This window comes from Oncorhynchus keta, chromosome 10, assembly GCF_023373465.1.
Source record: "Oncorhynchus keta strain PuntledgeMale-10-30-2019 chromosome 10, Oket_V2, whole genome shotgun sequence".
NCBI classification, from domain to species: domain Eukaryota; kingdom Metazoa; phylum Chordata; class Actinopteri; order Salmoniformes; family Salmonidae; genus Oncorhynchus; species Oncorhynchus keta.
The window spans coordinates 23,174,156-23,197,261 of NC_068430.1; the positions used below are offsets into that span (position 1 = coordinate 23,174,156).

At 43.4% G+C, this 23,106-nt stretch overlaps 1 protein-coding gene across 1 annotated transcript; it reads left to right on the top strand.

Moving 5' to 3' along the window:
* The first annotated feature begins 80 nt into the window (after positions 1-80).
* On the top strand, positions 81-21,215 carry LOC118389464 (G-protein coupled receptor 22-like). The gene is made up of 2 exons (XM_035779370.2): positions 81-386; positions 19,534-21,215. The coding sequence occupies exon 2, from the start codon at positions 19,647-19,649 to the stop codon at positions 21,213-21,215; it is 1,569 nt and encodes a 522-aa protein (XP_035635263.2). The 5' UTR covers positions 81-386; positions 19,534-19,646.
* The last annotated feature ends 1,891 nt before the right edge of the window (positions 21,216-23,106 follow it).

Below are 23,106 nucleotides of genomic sequence, written 5' to 3' on the forward strand. Positions count from 1 at the left end.
TGACCTTCCTTGTAAAATGAAGCACCTCCCTCCTGTCACTCAGGGCGCGAAATAAAGTAATTACTGAATCCTACGCCACACTGTGCAGTATGTGCAAGCCCGTTATCGGATGGAGGGAAAGCAGCTCTACGTCTGATGTGACTAGTGGTAGCGTACTCTCTGCTGAGCAGCATGTGGTCTCCGAAGACACTCACAACATGTTGACGGGATTCTTCACGGTGCATAATACTGTTGCAGGACAATCATCTCCAACACAGAGGCAACAGCGCAGCTTTTACATGAGATTGACAGGGATGTAGGCGACAACAGCATTAATATAATCACATTACATAGCAATTAAACATGATATGAAATACAACAAATAGAAGACCGAGAGCTACAAACAGGTAAGTCCTGTTCCACAATTTACCTGAGCAACTTCAAATAACATCTTAAATGTAAACACATTGCATGAATGAATAAATGTTCAAATGAATGTATGTGTTATTTTATTTACCAAATAGGTCAGTGTTTCTTTTGCATCAAATTACTTTTGAATATTGATTTGTTATTTCTAGATAATAATGTAAACTGTAGTAAGAGAAATGGGACTAATTTAGCTTTCTTGGGTTTTTGGTGGTAAGTCTGTAAGTAGGCTAAATAGTATTGATTGACTTGAGTATGAGTATGAGCTATTTTCAACCCACCAGGCTTTATTGTGGGAACATATATAGGCACAGAGGCTGTGTGTTTCTCCCACACTCCTCTGGGAATAGCTCCACTGCAGTCTTCAGAGGTCTGACGAGGAAACAATCTCTCTCTCTGCATTCAATAGGCCAATATCCAGGAGTGAATGTGTGATGTGCAGATACATCAATGATACTGGGAGAGAAGATAGAAAGAGAGGTGGAAGTGAACCTATTGACAGGGAATGGAAAGTGCAGCCAGGTCATTCAAGATTGACTTTGAAATTGAATGTCTAGCCATGTCCTGAGGATGTTGGGAAATGCCTTCAAAACCAGTACTCATTGGGGTTAAGGTTTGGGGTTAAGTTTAGGCACACATTTCAAATGGTTAGGGTAAGGGTTAAGGTCTGGGATAGGGTTAAAAACAAAAATAAGAAACCAATGTCGACAACTGGGATTGATCCAGAGTCAGAAGGTTGTGTGTGCGATCCCTGTTGTGGACACTGGATTTTTATTTTTCAGAATGAGAGCCTAACTTCAAAATTTGACATTTGGAGAATGTGAATGTCTAATTCTGCAGTGAGACTGTGAGAGTTAGTTGGGAAAGTGATACTAAAAGCTGATGAAATCCAAATTGAGAAAGGGGAAATGGAGAAGGGAATGGGAATTATAAAATGTCTATGGGGGGAGTGGTGGAGAGAGGGAAAGGTGGAAGGAAGGAATTAATGAGACAGGGGTATGGTCTTAATGAAAGGATTTGGGTATGAACTCTCCTACCTCCCTGTAGTGCCTTGTGCGAGTTCTTCTGTGAAATACTTTGATAGTGAACTGAGGGCAACCTCTTTCCAGACATACAGAGCCACATTCATAATGGCGGGAATGTTGGCAGCAGAGACATCACACTGCTCTCTGCCTCCCTGCAGCCAGAAGATTAATTGGATTAATTGTCCTCCAATTGCCTTCTGCTGTAGATAAGTAACCTCATCATTTTAGCCAAGTGGATTTATGTCCAGCATTCCTCATCCTCTGCCCCTCCCCTACACACACACACACACACACACACACACACACACACACACACACGGTATTGTACAGCTAACCTTGTGGGGACACAATTCAGTCCAATTCAAAATCCTATTTACCCGAGCCCGTACTCTTACCTCAACCTTAACCCTAAACCTAACTTTAACACTAACCCTAAACCTAACCCTAGCTCCTAACACTAAAACTAACCCTAGCTCCTAACCCTAACCCTTAATGTCATTTTAACCCTAACACTAATAGCATTTGACCTAGTGGGGCCTAACAAAATGTCCCAAGTTGGTCAAATTTAGTTTTGTTTACTATTATTGTGGGGATTTCTGGTCATCCACACACACACAAAGTCACATGCACACATGTACAGTTGAAGTCGGAAGTTTACATTCACTTAGGTTGGAGTCATTAAAACATTTTTCAACCACTCCACAAATTTCTTGTTAACAAACTATAGTTTTGGCAAGTCGGTTAGGACATCTACTTTGTGCACAAGTCATTCTTCCAACAATTGTTTACAGACAGATTCTTTCACTTTTAATTCACTGTATAACAATTCCAGTGGTTCAGAAGTTTACATAAACTATGTTGAATGTGCCTTTAAACAGCTTGGAAAATTCCAGAAAATTACGTCATGCTTTAGAAGCTTCTTGATGGGCAAATTGACCTCATTTGAGTCAATTGGAGGTGTACCTGTGGATGTATTTCAAGGCCTACCTTCAAACTCAGTGCCTCCTTGCTTGACATCATGGGAAAATCAAAACAAATCAGCCAAGTCCTCAGGAAAGAATTGTAGGCCTCCACAAGTCTGGTTCATCCTTGGGAGCAATTTCCAAACACCTGAAGGTACCACGTTCATCTGTACAAACAATAGTACGCAAGTATAAACACCATGGGACCACGCAGCCGTCATACCGCTCAGGAAGGAGACGCTTTCTGTATCCTAGTGATGAACATACTTTTGTGCGAAAAGTGCAAATCAATCCCAGTACAACAGCAAAGGACCTTGGGAAGATGCTGGGGGAGACGGGTACAAAAGTATCTATATCCACAGTAAAATGAGTCCTATATTGACAACCTGAAAGGCCATTCATCAAGGAAGAAGCCACTACTCCAAAACTGCCATAAAAAAGACAGACTACGGTTTGCAAATGCACATGGGGACAAAGATCATGCTTTTTGGAGAAATGTCCTCTGGTCTGATGAAGCAAAAATAGAACTGTTTGGCCATAATGACCATCGTTATGTTTAGAGGAAAAAGGGGGAGGCTTGCAAACCAAAGAACACCATCCCAACCGTGAAGCATGAGGGGGGCAGCATCATGTTGTGGGGGTGCTTTGCTACAGGGGGGACTAGTGCACTTCACAAAATAGATGGCATCATGAGGTAGAGAAATGATGTGGATATATTGAAGCAACATCTCAAGACATCAGTCAGGAAGTTAAAGCTTGGTCGCAAATGGGTCTTCCAAATGGACAATGACCCCAAGTATACTTCCAAAATTGTGGCAAAATGGCTTAAGGACAACAAAGTCAAGTTATTGGAGTGGCCATCACAAAGCCTTGACCTCAATCCCATAGAAAATGTTTGAGCAGAACTGAAAAAGCATGTGCGAGCAAGGAGGCCTACAAACCTGTTTAAGTTACACCAGCTCTGTCAGGAGGAATGGACAAAAATTCACCCAACTTACTTTGGGAAGCTTCTGGAAGGCTACCCAAAACGTTTGACCCAAGTTTAACAATTTAAATGCAATGCTACCAAATACTAATTGGCTGTATGTAAACTTCAGACACACTCGGAATGTGATGAAAGAAATAAAAGCTGAAATAAATCATTCTCTCTACTATTATTCTGACATTTCACATTCTTAAAATAAATTGGTGATCCGAACTGACCTAAAACAGGGAATCTTAACTAGGATTAAACGTCAGGAATAGTGAAAAACTTAGTTTAAATATATTTGGCTCAGGTGTATGTAAACTTCCGACTTCGCCTGTACATGCACTAATGCACACGTGCGTATACACACACACACACGCACACAAACAAACACACACACTATCAAAAGGCTCTTCTTCCTCTGCATCTCCTCTTGCCCTCGTTCTCGTTCTCGTTCTCTTTCTCGATCTCTCTCTCTCTCGCTCTCTCTCTCTCTCTCTCTCTCTCTCTCTCTCTCTCTCTCTCTCTCTCTCTCTCTCTCTCTCTCTCTGTCTCTCTCTCTCTCTCTCTCTCTCTCTCTCTCTCTCTCTCTCTCTCTCTCTCTCTCTCTCTCTCTGTCTCTCTCTCTCTCTCTCTCTCTCTCTCTCTCTCTCTCTCTCTCTCTCTCTCTCTCTCTCTCTCTCTCTCTCTCTCTCTCTCTCTCTCTCTCTCTCTCTCTCTCTCTCTCTCTCTCTGTCTCTCTCTCTCTCTCTCTCTCTCTCTCTCTCTCTCTCTCTCTCTCTCTCTCTCTCTCTCTCTCTCTCTCTCTCTCTCTCTCTCTCTCTCTCTCTCTCTCTCTCTCTCTCTCTCTCTCTCTCTCTCTCTCTCTCTGTCTCTCTCTCTCTCTCTCTCTCTCTCTCTCTCTCTCTCTCTCTCTCTCTCTGTCTCTCTCTCTCTCTCTCTCTCTCTCTCTCTGTCTCTCTCTCTCTCTCTCTCTCTCTCTCTCTCTCTCTCTGTCTCTCTCTCTCTCTCTCTCTCTCTCTCTGTCTCTCTCTCTCTCTCTCTCTCTCTCTCTCTCTCTCTCTCTCTCTCTCTCTCTCTCTCTCTCTCTCTCTCTCTCTCTCTCTCTCTCTCTCTCTGTCTCTCTCTCTCTCTCTCTCTCTCTCTCTCTCTCTCTCTGCTCTCTCTCTCTCTCTCTCTCTCTCTCTCTCTCTCTCTCTCTCTCTCTCTCTCTCTCTCTCTCTCTCTCTCTCTCTCTCTCTCTCTCTCTCTCTCTCTCTCTCTCTCTCTCTCTCTCTCTCTCTCTCTCTCTCTCTCTCTCTCTCTCTCTCTCTCTCTCTCTCTCTCTCTCTCTCTCTCTCTCTCTCTCTCTCTATGTCTAACCTGCTCAAGTTTTCACAATCGTTCTATTTCAGGTCCATATTTCTGTAAAAGCCCAACCATAAATCATTCAGGTGAAAGGGCAACACAATGAACACGTGTCTCTGCCCCTCAAAGTCCAACCTTCCATCTGACCAACATGCTGTTTGGACAGTTTTCCCGCAAAAGCTTCACAATGTTTACCTAAACTAGAGGAATCTTATAAAGATAAAGCACATTTAAAAAATACAACGACTTTTAACGACTTTTAATAGATTGTTTGACCTAGCTATATTAAATGTTACTTTTACAGAAGGCCTTATCTTCGACATCTCTGTCACACCACCAGTACACCATCTTCGTCTTTTCCTGCTTTCATCCGCTTGCCTCTCCTTGTGCTCCTTGTATTTTCTACCAATTCATGCAACCTCACTTTCAACCAGAATAGTTGTGGTTCCAACTGCTCCTTAGTGCCATTTTGAAATTAACAAAACTATTTATGACCTGGAAAGAAATGGTAATTGGATTTCTGAAATAAAAGAAAGGATTGGTCCGTAACACAGAATTGAGTGGCTGTTAAAGTTCCAAACAGATGGTCAATAAGACAATCACAGTTGAACAGGCCCTGTAGCCCTCGATTGGCTATGTTTTGTATGCTATTGATGAAGGTCAGAGCACTAGAATAGACAGATAATTCACATTTCAAGTCTTGGAGTTAATGAGTTGAAAATATGGCTCTCTAAGTGTGTTACGGAGTTGGTCACATGACTAATTAGGAGACCGTTGCCAGTACCTCACGATATTCCATATTCAGCCATTTCCTATCTGTTTACAGGAAGCAAATATTTTATACCAAAAGGAAGCACTCGTAGTGACCAAGAAAGCTGAAACAAGTGCAAGGGACTATACATGTATGTGTACAAAACATTAGGAACACCTGCTCTTTCCCATGACATAGACTGACCAGGTGGATTCAGGTGAAAGCTGTGATCCCTTACTGATGTCACTTATTAAATCCACTTCAGTCAGTGTAGATGAAGGGGAGGACAAAGGTTAAAGAAGGATTTTCAAGCCTTGTGGCAATTGAGACATGGATTGTGTATGTGTGTCATTCAGAGGGTAAATGGGCAAGACAAAATATTTAAGTGCCACCGGTTTCAGTATGTCAAGAACTGCAAAACTGCTGGGTTTTTGACGCTCAACAGTTTCCCATGTGTATCAAGAATAGTCCCCCACCCAAAGAACATCAAGTCAACTTGACACAACTGTGGGAAGCATTGGAGTCAATATGGGCCAGCTACCCTGTGGAAAGCTTCCGACATCTTGTAGAGTCCATGCTCCAACAAACTGAGGCTGTTCTGAAGGCAAAAGGGGGTGCAGCTCAATATTAGGAAGGTGTTCCTAATGTTTTGTACACTCCAGTGTATGCCACTTTATATAACACTCTGTATAAATTAATTGTCCATGTATTAATTTAGTAAACGTGTGTGTGTGTGTGTGTGTGTGTGTGTGTGTGTGTGTGTGTGTGTGTGTGTGTGTGTGTGTGTGTGTGTGTTGGAATCCGCAGTTGAAACTGGGGACAGCAAGGAGTCATCAGGCTGAGAGAGAGAATTAGAGAGAGGGGATAACTTAAATTCACACAGGACCACGGAAAAGACAGGAGAAATACTCCAGATATAACAGACTGACCCTAGCCCCCGTGACATACAAACGATAGCAGCATAAATACTGAAGGCTGAGACAGGAGGAGTCGGGAGACAATGTGGCCCTGTCCGACGATACCCCCGGACAGGGCCAAACAGGTAGGATATAACCCCACCCACCTTGCCAAAGCACAGCCCCCACACCACGAGAGGGATATCTTCAACCACCAACCTACTACCCTGAGACAAGACCGAGTATAGCCCACGAAGATCTGCCCCACGGCACAAACCCGAGGGGGGAGCCAGCCCGGACAGGAAGATCACGTCAGTGACTCAACCCACTCAAGTGACGCAACCCTCCTAGGGACGGAAAGGAAGAGCACCAGTAAGCCAGTGACTCAGCCCCTGTAATAGGGTTAGAGGCAGAGAATCCCAGTGGAGAGAGGGGGACCGGCCAGGCAGAGACAGCAAGGGCGGTTCATCGCTCCAGTGCCTTTCTGTTCACCTTTGCACCCCTGGGCCAGACTACACTCAAACATTGGACCTACTAAAGAGATGAGTCTTCAATAAAGACTTAAAGGTCAAGACCAATTGTGCGTCTCTCACATGGATAGGCAGACCATTCCATAAAAATTGAGCTCTATAGGAGAAAGTACAGTGCCTTGCGAAAGTATTCAGCCCCCTTGAACTTTGTGACCTTTTGCCACATTTCAGGCTTCAAACATAAAGATATAAAACTGTATTTTTTTGTGAAGAATCAACAACAAGTGGGACACAATCATGAAGTGGAACGACATTTATTGGATATTTCAAACTTTTTTAACAAATCAAAAACTGAAAAATTGGGTGTGCAACATTATTCAGCCCCTTTACTTTCAGTGCAGCAAACTCTCTCCAGAAGTTCAGTGAGGATCTCTGAATGATCCAATGTTGACCTAAATGACTAATGATGATAAATACAATCCACCTGTGTGTAATCAAGTCTCCGTATAAATGCACCTGCACTGTGATAGTCTCAGAGGTCCGTTAAAAGCGCAGAGAGCATCATGAAGAACAAGGAACACACCAGGCAGGTCCGAGATACTGTTGTGAAGAAGTTTAAAGCCGGGTTTGGATACAAAAATATTTCCCAAGCTTTAAACATCCCAAGGAGCACTGTGCAAGCGATAATATTGAAATGGAAGGAGTATCAGACCACTGCAAATCTACCAAGACCTGGCTGTCCCTCTAAACTTTCAGCTCATACAAGGAGAAGACTGACCAGAGATGCAGCCAAGAGGCCCATAATCACTCTGGATGAACTGCAGAGATCTACAGCTGAGGTGGGAGACTCTGTCCATAGGACAACAATCAGTCGTATATTGCACAAATCTGGCCTTTATGGAAGAGTGGCAAGAAGAAAGACATTTCTTAAAGATATCCATAAAAAGTGTTGTTTAAAGTTTGCCACAAGCCACCTGGGAGACATACCAAACATGTGGAAGAAGGTGCTCTGGTCAGATGAAACCAAAATTGAACTTTTTGGAAACAATGCAAAACGTTATGTTTGGCGTAAAAGCAACACAGCTCATCACCCTGAACACACCATCCCCACTGTCAAACATGGTGGTGGCAGCATCATGGTTTGGGCCTGCTTTTCTTCAGCAGGGACAGGGAAGATGGTTAAAATTGATGGGAAGATGGATGGAGCCAAATACAGGACCATTCTGGAAGTTAACCTGATGGAGTCTGCAAAAGACCTGAGACTGGGACAGAGATTTGTCTTCCAACAAGACAATGATCCAAAACATAAAGCAAAATCTACAATGGAATGGTTCAAAAATAAACATATCCAGGTGTTAGAATGGCCAAGTCAAAGTCCAGACCTGAATCCAATCGAGAATCTGTGGAAAGAACTGAAAACTGCTGTTCACAAATGCTCTCCATCCAACCTCACTGAGCTCGAGCTGTTTTGCAAAGAGGAATGGGGGAAAAAATCAGTCTCTCGATGTGCAAAACTGATAGAGACATACCCCAAGTGACTTACAGCTGTAATCGCAGTAAAAGGTGGCGCTACAAAGTATTAACTTAAGGGGGCTGAATAATTTTGCACGCCCAATTTTTCAGTTTTTGATTTGTTAAAAAAGTTTGAAATATCCAATAAATGTCGTTCCACTTCATGATTGTGTCCCACTTGTTGTTGATTCTTCACAAAAAAATACAGTTTTATATCTTTATGTTTGAAGACTGAAATGTGGCAAAACGTCGCAAAGTTCAAGGGGACCGAATACTTTCGCAAGGCACTGTACCTGCCTCCAGTTGTTTGCTTAGAAATTCTACGGGACAGTAAGGAGGCCTGCATCTTGTGACCGTAGCATACGTGTAGGTATGTATGGCAGGACCAAATTGGAAAGATGGGTAGGAGCAAGCCCATGTAATGCTTTGTAGGTTAGCAGTAAAACCTTGAAATCTGCCCTAGCCTTAACAGGAAGCCAGTGTGGAGAGGCTAGCACTGGAGTAATATGATCACATTTTTTGGTTCTAGTCAAGATTCTAGGAGCCGTGTTTAGCACTAAACTGTAGTGTTTTTAGTGCTTGTATCCGGGTAGCTGGAAAGTAAAGCATTGCAGTAGCCTAATCTAGAAGTGACAAAAGCACGGATGAATTTTTCTGCAACATTTTTGGACAGAAGTTTCTGATGTTTGCAATGTTATGAAGATGGAAAAAAGCTGTCCTTGAAATATTCTTGATATGTTTGTCAAAAGAGAGATCAGGGTCCAGAGTAACGCCAAGGTCCTTCACAGTTTTATTTGAGATGCCTGCACAACCATCAAGATTAATGGTCAGATCCAACATAAGATCTCTTTGTTTCTTGGGACCTAGAACTAGCATCTCTGTTTTGTCTGAACTTAAAAGTAAAAAAAAATGATGCCTTATGTCTGAAACACAGGCTTCCAGGGAGGGCAATTTTTGTGCTTCACCATGTTTCATCAAAATGTACAGCTATGTATCGTCTGCATAGTAGTGAAAGTTAACATTATGTTTCCAAATCACATCACCAAGAGGTAAAATATATAGTGAAAACAATAGTGGTCCTAAAACGGAACCTTGACGAATGCCAAAATGTACAGTTGATTTGTCAGAAGGCAAACCATCCACAGAGTCAAACTGATATCTTTCTGACAGATAAGATCTAAACCAGGCCAAAACTTGTCCGTGTAGACCAATTTGGGTTTCCAATCTCTCCAAAAGAATGTGGTGATCAATGGTATATAAAGCAGCACTAAGATTTAGGCTCACGAGGACAGATGCAGAGCCTTGGGCTGATGCCATTAAAGGTAATTTACCACCTTCACGAGTGCAGTCTCAGTGCTTTGATGGGGCCTAAAACCGGACTGAAGCATTTCGTATACATTGTTTGTCTTCAGGAAAGCAGTGCGTTGCTGCACAACAGCTTTTTCTAAAAAAATTGAGAGGAATGGAAGATTTGTTAAAGGCTGATTTAGTTTTTAAAAATATATTATTTTGCAAGGTTTGGCTTTTTCCAGAGAGGCTTTTTTACTGCCACTTTTAGTGAGTTTGGTACACATTCGGTGGATAGGGAGCCATTTATTATGTTCAACATAGGAGGGCCAAGCACAGGAAGCAGCTTTTTCAGTAGTTTAGTTGGAATAGGGAATAGGGATGCAGCTTGAAGGTTAAGAGGCCATGACTATTTTCATCAATGTGTCAAGAGATACAGTATTAAAAAACTTGAGTGTCTCCCTTGATCCTAGGTCCTGGCAGTGTTGTGCATACTCAGGACAATTGAGCTTTGTGGGAAATACACAGATTTAAAGAGGAGTTCGTAATTTGCTTTCTAATGATCATGATCTTTTCATCAAAGAAGTTCATTAATTTATCACTGCTGAAGTGAAAGTCTTCCTCCCTTGTGGAATTCTGCTTTTTAGTTAGCTTTGCGACAGCATCAAAAATACATTTTGGATTGTTATTTTTCTCCTCAATTAAGTTGGATGATCGAGCAACACTGAGGGCTCTTCGATACTGCACAGTTGTACCAATCAGTTATGTTGTGACAAGGTAGGGGTGGTATACAGAAGATGGCCCTATTCGGTAAAAGACCAAGTCCATATTATGGCAAGAACAGCTCAAATAAGCAAAGAGAAACGACAGTCCATCATTACTTGAAGACAGGAAGGTCAGTCAATAAGGAACATTTCAAGAACCTTGAAAGTTTCTTCAAGTGCAGCCACAAATACCATGAAGGGCTATGATGAAACTGGCTCTCATGAGGACCGCCACAGGAAAGAAAGACCCAGAGTTACTTCTGATGGAGAGGAGACATTCATTAGAGTTACCAGCCTCAGATTTCAGCCTAAATAAATACTTGTTCATTTCTATTCCACCAATTATAAATGGAGCAGAACCCGCTTTCTTCTCCAAACTGACCCCACTTTTATGAATACCACAGCCCTTATGATTCAAACATGGTCTCCCTCTGTCCCTTAAGTCGGGATTTTTCATCCCTGGCAATATTATACACTTTCTTTTTCCCTCCCTCTTCTCTCCCTTAAACTCTCAGTAGGTAAGTAAGTCAGTCTTCATTATAAACTCAGCAGAGTGCAAGTAGTAGTTATTGTATTCAGGCTGCTGACTCAACAGGTGCCCTGTTGGGCATTCATGAGATCCTGCTATACCGGGCTCTTATGAATTCCGTTGTTCTTGGTGGAGCAGAGCTTCCCTGTGGGCCTCCTCCTCTAGCAGCAACAGAGGTCTTAATTAGGAAGTTAGCTCCATAGCTGCTTCACCTGAGTTCACACTATCCAGAGCTTGGGACTGACTCTGAGGGTGCAGACCTGCGGAGCATGCTGATTATTCACTGCTGAGTGATCAGGATGGACAGCTCGTAGCTGGACTGGTGCCAAGTTGAAATCTGGTAGAGCCCTTGTTGCGCTCTCTGCAGTGCTTTCATCACTGACTGTCTAGACACTGATCTAACAAGGGGAACTATTAACACTTTTCTGGTCTGCCAGATGGGAGCTCTCTCCCTTGAGATGGGAAAAACACTTTGACACTATTGTAACCAAGGTCTTCCACATGCAGGGGGTGAGGCTCCCCTGTGTTCAGTGATCAGACATGCGGCTGTAAAGGCCATGTGACCCTGTAGCCCTGTGTCGAGGTCAAACCAAGGTCATATTGAATGGTCTTTAAAAAATCAAAACACCTTCTTGAGTGTCAATGTCTGCTTTTGCTCCTGAACCTATAATTTGCAAGGACAACGCAGGGCGACATACCCTAGTTTTATTGTTCAACGTGGTGGTGGGGGTGGGGTCCGTGAAGCACAGCCATGCAAGAGAACAACAAGGTATTAGAGACAGTACAACAGGATTCCACTCTACATCGATCCACTATCATCATCACAGAGACTGCAGTTCCTTACACTTTAGGTAGGAATGAAGATGTCTCCCCCTATCAAGAGAGACAATAAGTGTCCCACCTGTTATCATGCAGCTCTCAACACAGGGTGGATGATCTGTGTGTGTAAGGTGAATGATGTCCGTGTAAGGTAGATGATGTGTGGAAAGGAAAGGGAAAGGGGGATGCCTAGTCAGTTGTACAACTGAACGCCTTCAACTGAAATGTGTAAGGTAGATGATGTGTGTGTAGGGTGGATGATGTGCGTGTGTAAAGTGGATGATGTGTGTGTGTGTGTGTGTGTGTGTGTGTGTGTGTGTGTGTGTGTGTGTGTGTGTGTGTGTGTGTGTGTGTGTGTGTGTGTGTGTGTGTGTGTGTGTAAGATGGATATGGTGTGTGTGTAAGGTGGATGAACTGTCTGTAAGGTACATGATATGTGTGTAAGGTGGATGATGTGCGTGTGTAAAGTGTACGTAAGGTGGATGATGTGTGTGTGTGTGTGTAAGGTGGATGAGGTGTGTGTAAGGTAGATGATGTGTGTGTGTGTAAGATGGATGATGTGTGTGTGTAAGGTGGATGAACTGTGTGTAAGGTACATGATATGTGTGTAAGGTGGATGATGTGCGTGTGTAAAGTGTACGTAAGGTAGATGATGTGTGTGTAAAGTGGATGATGTGCGTGTGTAAAGTGTACGAAAGGTGGATGATATGTGTGTGTGTGTAAGGTGGATGAGGTGTGTGTAAGGTAGATGATGTGTGTGTGTGTGTGTAAGATGCATGATGTGTGTGTGTAAGGTGGATGATGTGCGTGTGTAAAGTGTACGCAAGGTAGATTGTGTGTGTGTGTGTGTGTGTGTGTAAAGTGTACGCAAGGTAGATTGTGTGTGTGTGTGTGTGTGTGTGTGTGTGTGTGTGTGTGTGTGTGTGTGTGTGTGTGTGTGTGTGTGTGTGTGTGTGTGTGTGTGTGTGTGTGTGTGTGTGTGTGTGTGTGTGTGTGTGTGTGTGTGTGTGTGTGTGTGTGTAAGGTGGATGAGGTGTGTGTAAGGCCTTTGAGGAAAACAGAGAGTAGAGGGAGCATTAGAGCAGGCAGGAACAGGGACATGCTGATGGGAGAGATTGGAGTGGAAAAAACACAACTCCATCTTCTCTCCCTGGGGCATCTTGTTTACCTGCGCAGCATGATTGCTATTCTTGCCTCCCTTCATCCCTCAATCCTTCTCTTAAAGCATCCAAGTGAGCGAAACAGCAACCCTCTGTCTCAGAATGTGTAGAGGATGTATCTGATGCTGTCTGGAAAATAATTGTATGGCATGTCATACTATTTTTGGACAGACAGGATCATGTACATGGGCTACATATATTAAGACAGAGGGGTGCTGTTTGGCTCGCTCAGATGACTTCTCCAGCAGAGAGGAAGAGGCAAAGCGAGAGGGCTCACTCTTACCAAAATCTGTCCAGAATAAGCCCAATGTGTTTTTATGGGCATATCATCCAGACCTAAGCTTGTAGCCTGCCTTCCCACCTTTGGGACAACGACTCCCATTGTTAGGCCAGAGACATGAGCATCTCGTTACTATATAGAGATCTCTAGTTTCAGCCACTTGCGAACTGGAAAGAATATTTAGCAATTGCATGGTGCACTGTTCAGATGCTGGCTTCCCCTAAAGTAAATTGATGTTTTGCCCAAATTGTATTGTAACTCCTGTCTAAATAAAATCATTCAAAATACTTCACCAGAGAGCTTGTTTAAATAGCTGTGGATTGTTTCAACTCACAAGTGTGTAGGCTTACAGTATGCCTATTTTGGAAGCCCTCAAATTGGGCAGCGCGTGTGGCAATAGGCCGAGCTGATTGAGTTGAGGCTGTCAGTGAAAAGCATCTAAAATATGTGTGAAGATAATGTGTCTTGAGTATAATTTCAAATGTTGCAACAAGAAGAAGGGGAGGGGTGTGTGGCGAAGATATGACCTGTCTCTCTCCAGAATACATGCACTCAGCTCTCCAGAATACATGCACTCAGCTCTACAGAATACATGCACTCAGCTCTCCAGAATACATGCACTCAGCTCTCCAGAGTACATGCACTCAGCTCTCCAGAATAAATGCACTCAGCTCTCCAGAATACATGCACTCAGCTCTCCAGAATACATGCACTCAGCTCTCCAGAATACATGCACTCAGCTCTCCAGAGTACATGCACTCAGCTCTCCAGAATACAGGCACTCAGCTCTCCAGAATACATGCACTCAGCTCTCCAGAGTACATGCACTCAGCTCTCCAGAGTACATGCACTCAGCTCTCCAGAATACATGCACTCAGCTCTTCAGAGTACATGCACTCAGCTCTCCAGAATAAATGCACTCAGCTCTCCAGAATACATGCACTCAGCTCTCCAGAATACATGCACTCAGCTCTCCAGAATACATGCACTCAGCTCTCCAGAATACATGCACTCAGCTCTCCAGAATACATGCACTCAGCTCTCCAGAATGCACTTAGCTCTCCAGAATACATGCACTCAGCTCTCCAGAATACATGCACTCAGCTCTCCAGAATACATGCACTCAGCTCTCCAGAATGCACTTAGCTCTCCAGAATACATGCACTCAGCTCTCCAGAATACATGCACTCAGCTCTCCAGAATACATGCACTCAGCTCTCCAGAATGCACTTAGCTCTCCAGAATACATGCACTCAGCTCTCCAGAATACATGCACTCAGCTCTCCAGAATACATGCACTCAGCTCTCCAGAATGCACTTAGCTCTCCAGAATACATGCACTCAGCTCTCCAGAATACATTCACTCAGCTCTCCAGAATACATGCACTCAGCTCTCCAGAATGCACTTAGCTCTCCAGAATACACTCAGCTCTCCAGAATACATGCACTCAGCTCTCCAGAATACACTTATCTCTCCAGAATGCACTCAGCTCTCCAGAATGCACTCAGCTCTCCAGAATGCACTCAGCTCTCCAGAATACATGCACTCAGCTCTCCAGAATGCACTTAGCTCTCCAGAATGCACTCAGCTCTCCAGAATGCACTTAGCTCTCCAGAATGCACTCAGCTCTCCAGAATGCACTCAGCTCTCCAGAATGCACTCAGCTCTCCAGAATACATGCACTCAGCTCTCCAGAATGCACTTAGCTCTCCAGAATGCACTCAGCTCTCCAGAATGCACTTAGCTCTCCAGAATGCACTCAGCTCTCCAGAATGCACTTAGCTCTCCAGAATGCACTCAGCTCTCCAGAATGCACTCAGCTCTCCATATTCACCAAGCCTCGGTGTGAAAGAGAAACATATCATGATCTGATGATCCCATATATCCAGTGAAAATGCCATGAAAAAAATCTGCATGTCCCAAGCTCTCTGGTGCCAGAAACTCAGGCAGAGTTTTCATCAGGGTATTTTCTTCTGTTTTTATTTGTCGGGTTTAGGCCTATGCATTTTACTTAGTTGAAGATGGAAGTTATAGATTACTGCTGAATTTGGCCTATAGGCTATCTCTGAATTCAATGCGGTTTCTTTAGCCGCTAATGGATCACAGTGTAGGCTATCAATGTGCCCATATGGTAGAGGCTGGTGCTCTCATCTTAGTTGTATTTTGTTTTTTTAGATTTATATATTGTTTTTATAATTAACCACGTTACACTGATTATGAGAAATGAAAACTTTATTATAGAAATGAAACTGAACCACAAAAATGTGCATATAAAGTAATAACATAACTCATGCAGATAGATGGTAGGATAAATAGTAAGCTCCCCCTGCCCCCCCACAAAAAAAGGTGTCCGCCTATGGAAATCAAAGGCCCGTCCAACTGATTCGTTCAGCCGCTGTCCCTGTCTCACTGTATGTATCTCTATCAACTCATAGCCTAGTGGTGATTAGCCAGTCTGCCCACGAGCCCAGCCAGCTGGAAATCTCTTTAATAAGTGAGCGTAGGACTGCAGTCCTCCATACACATCCCTCCCTCCCTAGTCCTACCCATCTAATTCTCACCTCATTTTCCCCTCTTTCCCCTCATCCCTTTCTACCTGACCTCTCCTTATCTCTTTTCACTATAGGTTCATTGTTTTCTATTTTAGAGTATACTGGCAAAATGCCTTGGCATTTATCTCATCATGTCTTAATTGATGTTCTCGCGCACATTCCAGTGCTGGAATAAACTCTACAAGTATTGCCTGTTTCTAGAACCCCAACAAGGAGGCTGTAACTGTAGCCTATCGTGGGTCGTTTAACACTGTCACCAACATGGTGTCACACAGTAGCTCCGTAGTACTACAGCATCTGTGTTCCCTGATTAATTTAGACCCTCGCAGCTCAGTTGCTATGGCAATGACAACATGAGAGATTAGGTCCATCGTTCAATCCAATGTGTTATTTCTAGAGTAGTGCAGAGGGGGTTGGGATCTGCCGCAATTTCCTGATTGGTCTGATTTCCTGATTTAGAGCAAAGATTGGAATTTCGATTAATCAATTGATTGCCCTCAGCAGCTGGCCCCTAATCAATGTTTGGGAATTGTGTCATGGACATCACCACTGGTATGCTGTCAATACAGCATGGGGTTATAGTCTGGCATGTAGACACTAATCTGATTACCCACGAGCACCTCAGTATAGAAAATAAATTATCCATTTTATCTCTGAAGGCTTCATTTCACTGACACACATGGCTTAGCACACTACTTTGTTTGGCTGTTTGTGTTTCTGCGGGTGCATTGTACACAGCGTATGTGAGAGACTGTGCAGTGGATCGGTGCGTTGGTTACATCTTTATTGTACAGCAATGTGAAAAGAGCTTGCAATTACTTACTGCAGTTGCATTAGTATATTTAATAATTCCTCCCATCTCTTACACACAAACATGGATTCATCAGTTTCAAGTGGGAATGTCAGGAAATGATTGTACACCATGAATAACAAATGATATCCTATTCTAAAATATGTGTAGTTCATGCATGTTTGTCTGTTTTGCTGCGTGTCCTGATGTAACACTGTAAATACTCTCTTACAGTAGCTCTGTGAATTGTTTAGCAAAGCCACCTTGACTAATGCTGACATTTAGTCAATCTCTTTGAGGAGATGAAAGAGGCCGTATCTGTCAGAGAGCCCTGACGTAGATTTCTCCTCCAGGGGATTATGTAGACGCTTCTAGATGACCTACTGCCGTTTCTCTGAATTTATTATGATGCCCTAAAATGTATTTAAAGAGCTGTCAATTCTGACAAACTGCTCAATAAAGTGTAAGCATTTTACGCAAAAAATATATGCAAAAACTATCATTTTAAAAGCCTCTTATATTCAATGAAGGGCCATTTAATATAGACCATATGGAAAATTCAATCAATCAGATGTTTTGTATAAATAAAGACTTTGACATTTCCCTCTGTGGACCCTCTGTGACTTCTAGGGAAGATTTGAACCCACGTCACCTCTACATTTCTCCAGGTTTTCACCATCATTGTAAAGCCCTAGTTATTTTGTTGCTTTGACAAAGTAATTTCTGAGTATGATTATTTAGTTCATGTGATTAGTGATTCATTTACATCTGTCCCTCATTTTAAGGTCAGGCCTGTTATGTGAACTGAACTCGTTTGAATATGGTGAAACTATTCCTTAATAAATATTTTTTTTGTAAATAAACATTGAACATCTAATAGTAAAATCATAATGTAAAAGCAGGTGAGCTGGTTCAACTATTTTAGGCCATTTTCTGGTGTTTTGTGGTGGAAAACTGAGCAGGTCGAGCATAACGTCAAATCTGTTACCCATAGACAACAGGCTAGAATGTGAAGGGAATAAATGGTGGACCTTGCATTCAATTAACAATCCCTGTTGCACACAACAAGCTTCCATTACCCCTGTCACAATGGGATTCATGGCTGATTTAAGATGAAATCATCAACCCTGTTACGGAAATCCTGTTACTTTATTTGGCACTTAATAGGCACTTAGGCACAGTGGAGCAAAAAAGTATTTAGTCAGCCACCAATTGTGCAAATTCTCCCACTTAAAAAGATGAGAGAGGCCTGTAATTTTCATCATAGGTACACTTCAACTATGACAGACAAAATGAGAAAAAAAAATCCAGAAAATCACATTGTAGGATTTTTAATGAATTTATTTACAAATTATGGTGGAAAATAAGTTTTTGGTCAATAACAAAAGTTTATCTCAATACTTTGTTATATACCCTTTGTTGGCAATGACAGAGGTCAAACGTTTTCTGTAAGTCTTCACAAGGTTTTCACACACTGTTGCTAGTATTTTGGCCCATTCCTCCATGCAGATCTCCTCTAGAGCAGTGATGTTTTGGGGCTGTTGCTGGGCAACACGGACTTTCAACTCCCTCCAAAGATTTTCTATGGGGTTGAGATCTGGAGACTGGCTAGGCCACTCCAGGACCTTGAAATGCTTCTTACGAAGCCACTCCTTTGTTGCCCGGGCGGTGTGTTTGGGATCATTGTCATGCTGAAAGACCCAGCCACATTTCATCTTCAATGCCCTTGTTGATGGAAGGAGGTTTTCACTCAAAATCTCAAGATACATGGCCCCATTCATTCTTTCCTTTACACAGATCAGTTGTCCTGGTCCCTTTGCAGAAAAAACGCCCCAAAGCATGATGTTTCCACCCCCATGCTTCACAGTAGGTATGGTGTTTTTTGGATGCAACTCAGCATTCTTTGTCCTCCAAACACGACGAGTTGAGTTTTTACCAAAAAGTTATATTTTGGTTTCATCTGACCATATGACATTCTCCCAATCTTCTTCTGGATCATCCAAATGCTCTCTAGCAAACTTCAGACGGGCCTGGACATGTACTGGCTTAAGCAGGGGGACACGTCTGGCACTGCAGGATTTGAGTCCCTGGCGGCGTAGTGTGTTACTGATGGTAGGGCTTTGTTACTTTGGTCCCAGCTCTCTGCAGGTCATTCACTAGGTCCCCCCATGTGGTTCTGGGATTTTTGCTCACCGTTCTTGTGATCATTTTGACTCCACAGGGTGAGTGGTCTTATATGTCTTCCATTTCCTAATAATTGCTCCCACAGTTGATTTCTTCAAACCAAGCTGCTTACCTATTGCAGATTCAGTCTTCCCAGCCTGGTGCAGGTCTACAATTTTGTTTCTGGTGTCCTTTGACAGCTCTTTGGTCTTGGCCATAGTGGAGTTTGGAGTGTGACTGAGGTTGTGGACAGGTGTCTTTTATACTGATAACAAATTCAAACAGGTGCCATTAATACAGGTAACGAGTGGAGGACAAAGGACCCTCTTAAAGAAGTTGTTACAGGTCTGTGAGAGCCAGAAATCTTGCTTGTTTGTTGGTGACCAAATACTTATTTTCCACCATAATTTGCAAATAAATGAATAAAAAATCCTACAATGTGATTTTCTGGAAAATAAATTCTCATTTTGTCTGTCATAATTGAAGTGTACCTATGATGAAAATTACATTTGCCCAACTGTATATATTTTGATATTTAACCTCTTGAAATGGGAAAACATGTTTTTTATGAAGTTGAACATGTGCTCTTTATGACAAAATGTTACAATTAGGTTAAATTACATATCTCAAAAATCACCAAATTGGCAGAACGATCTAGCAGATGATCCAAGTTATAGCTTACTGGCCAAAGATCAGAACCCATTTCTAAGTTGTTGAATGTGTCATTTCTGAGAATCCATTAAGAGCAATTGATTGCCTGTGTGTTTGATCACTTATCTTTGCCTTATAGCTTTTACCATTTCAAGACCCCCGTCAGACACACAATTTATCCCCCGTCTCCCTTTCTCTACAGGACTGTTACTGCGCTGTTCTCCATCACCATCATCATGGAGCCAGTTTGCACAATGGGAACACATCATGGCTGTGACGGTTACTACTACCCCTGACGCTTGAGAAGTCACCACCATGGAGACGGACAGCTACACCCCGACCCCAGCCCCGAGCGACTGGGCTGGGACGGTGGTAAGTGTGGGGGCCCTGGAGGAGGTCTCGGGGGAAAGTGTCTCCTCCAGCACAGCCTGGTACATGCCCTACCCCCTGGGCTTCCAGGTGTCACTGACCGCCTTCCTCATGCTAGAGCTGGTGCTAGGCTTCAGCAGCAACTTGACCGTGCTGGTGCTCTACTGCTCTCAGTCCAACCTGGTCGACTCAGTCAGCAACATGGTCACGGTCAACCTGCATGTGCTGGACGTGATGTTGTGCATGCTGTGTCTGCCTCTGACCCTGGTGGTGGTGCTTCTGCCCCCAGGGCCCAACCTGGCCCTGCTCTGCTGCTTCCACGAGGCCTGTGTCACCTTCGCCTCCATCGGCACCGCCATCAATGTGCTGGTCATCAGCGTGGACCGCTATGACATCTCTGTCCGACCCGCCAACCGGTTGCTCACCCCGCAGAGGGCGGGGCTACTGCTGGCTGCCGTCTGGGCCACGTCTCTGGCCGTCTTCTTCATCCCCTTTCTGGAGGTGGAGTTTCTCACCGGAGGGGCAGAGAGTAGACAGCACAGCTCCACCTCCTCCCCCGACACCCCCCTGGCACTAGTGTGGCGTAACCGGACGCTGCTTTGTGTGGGTGGACAGGGCTACCACACAGGCCTGGCCATGTACTACCACCTGCTGCTGCAGGTGCCCATCTTCTTTATCACAGTGGCAGTCATGCTGTTCACATACTCACGGATCCTGCGGGCCTTGAACATTCGCATCGGCTCCCATATTAAAAAGAGCCAGCGCTTCAGGGCACCCTCCTGCAGGGGGCGACGTAAAAGACAGAAGCAGAAGGCAGGCCTGGGAGTGATAGAAGGAGGAGAGCGTTGTACAGACACAACCAAGCACCTATCTCACCCTCCACTCATCCCATCCCCCACAGCCACCTCCCCCCCAGCCCTGTCCTCAGCCCCTGTGGTTAGCTCAGAAGGCGCTGCTGCTACTGCTGCCCCTGCACCTGCTGCCCCTGTCACCAGTCCCACTGTTCAGGCATCTGTGTCGGCCATCATTGCCTTGCGGCGGGCCGTGAGGCGTCACCGGGACCGGCGGGAGCGCCAGCGGCGCGTCTTCAGGATGTCACTCCTCATCGTCTCCACATTCCTAGGTTGCTGGGCTCCTCTGTCCGTGGCCAACGTGTTGATCCTGGGCCTGGGCCCCAGTGACACCCTGGTCAGCCTGCGCCTCTGGTTCCTGGCCCTGGCCTATGGCACCACCATCTCCCACCCACTGCTCTATGCCTTCACCAGGCAGAAGCTGCGGCTTGCCCTCAGAGCCAAGGTGAAGAAGAGGGTGGTGTCACTACTGCAGGTGGACCCCTCGCCAGGAGAGACCGTCACACACAACTCCTGGGTGGAGCCAAGGAAGGGACGACAGTTACAGCTGGAGGGCAGCGAAACCATTGACCGTTGCCTGGTAGAGCCCCTGAAGAATAGCACACACTATCTGCACCCCCCCCCCCAGGTGCAGGACCGGTATATCACTGAATGCAAACACTAAGATACTTATGTAACTTATTTACAGTAGCCTATATGAGTGTCTGTTTGGCCAGCAGAGGATCAGAATTCCACCCACTCAAGCATTGGAAGGCAGCTTCTAAGACAACACAAAAACATTGGCACCCATGTAGATACACAAATACATATTATTTTGGATCTGCTAAATACAGATGTAGGACCTTAATTGAAGCCAGTTCATTTCAAAAGGAAAATAATCCTGCATCAACAGGAAATGTGAATTATTATGTGGATTATAATTAATGGACATTTTTTATACGGTTTGTTAAAAATTGTTTAGGGTAAATCAAGTCTGACATTTTAAAGTGGAAATTATAAAATATAGATGCCTTTTTAAAACGTGAATGCACAGCAAGATTGCATTTCCTGCTGAGCAGGAAAATTGTCAGCAACAAAAGAGTGATCAAATGAAGATCCTACATCTGTATTACACATGCCTTAACTATTTTAAGAATGGGTTTAAAGGTGTTATTGATTCTGAACAAGAAGATGTATATATCCTACTGATATAATATAAGATGGAACTATGTACATAGTGTACACTATTATCTATTCATATATACAGTGACTTCAGAAAGTATTCAGACCCCTTGACTTATTCAATATTTTGTTGAGTTACAGATTGGGTTGAATAGAGTTTTGGGCTCACCATCTACACACAATACCCCATAATGACAAAGTGAAAACATGTTTTTAGAAATGTTAACAAATTTATTTAAAAAATAAATATTCACACCCCTGAGTCTATACATGCTAGAATCACCTTTAGCCGCGATTACAGATGTCATTCTTTCTGGGTAAATCTCTAATAGTACATCTCACCATAATTTGCAAATAAATAAATTAAAAATCCTACAATGTGATTTTCTGGATTTTTTTAACTCATTTTGTCTGTCATAGTTGAAGTGTACCTATGATGAAAATTACAGGCCTCATCTTTTTAAGTGGGAGAACTTGCACAATTGGTGGCTGACTAAATACTTTTTTGCCCCACTGTATGTGACTTATGCACATTTCTACTCCTTAACTTATTTGTTGTTTACTCCATGTGTAACTCTGTGTTGTCTGTTCACACTGCTTTGCTTTATCTTGGCCAGGTCGCTGTTGCAAAGGAGAACTTGTTCTCAACTAGCCTACCTGGTTAAATAAAGGTGAAATAAATAAAATAAATAAATATTTTTTTATTAAGCTTTCCATAACAAAGCGGTTGAATATTTATTGACTCAAGATCTATCAGCTCTTCATTTTTTATGAATTTGTAAAAAAATATATAAAATCATAATTCCACTTTGACATTATGGGATATTGTGGGTATGCCATTGACACAAAATCTCAATTTAATTCATTTTAAATTCAGACTGTAACACAACAAAATGTGGAAGAAGACAAGGGGGCATGGATACTTTCTGAAGGCACTGTAAATAGAGAGAGGAGGGGAGATACAGAGAGGTTAAAGATCTCCCTATGTAATAGACTGTTGCATTGGATAGTTTGTAGTAAACAGATGACTGGCAATGTTTTAATGTTGACAGATAAACTTCCACAAAGCTCATAAATGTGTCCACAAATCAATAAATGCCGATCTACAACTCCTCTCTCCTCTCTCTCTCTCTCTCTCTCTCTCTCTCTCTCTCTCTCTCTCTCTCTCTCTCTCTCTCTCTCTCTCTCTCTCTCTCTCTCTCTCTCTCTCTCTCTCTCTCTCTCTCTCTCTCTCTCTCATGCTGTTTAATCAGCTTCTTGATATGCCACACCTGTCAAGTGGGTGGACTATCTTGGCAAAGGAGAAATGCTCAACTAACAGGGATGTAAACAGATTTGTGACCAATAAGCTTTTTGTGCGTATGGAACATTTCTGGGATTTTTTATTTCAGTTT

Bases quoted from the DNA above. Each gene is read 5' to 3' on its own strand.
- LOC118389464 (XM_035779370.2), top strand. From the start codon at position 19,647: ATGGAGACGGACAGCTACACCCCGACCCCAGCCCCGAGCGACTGGGCT.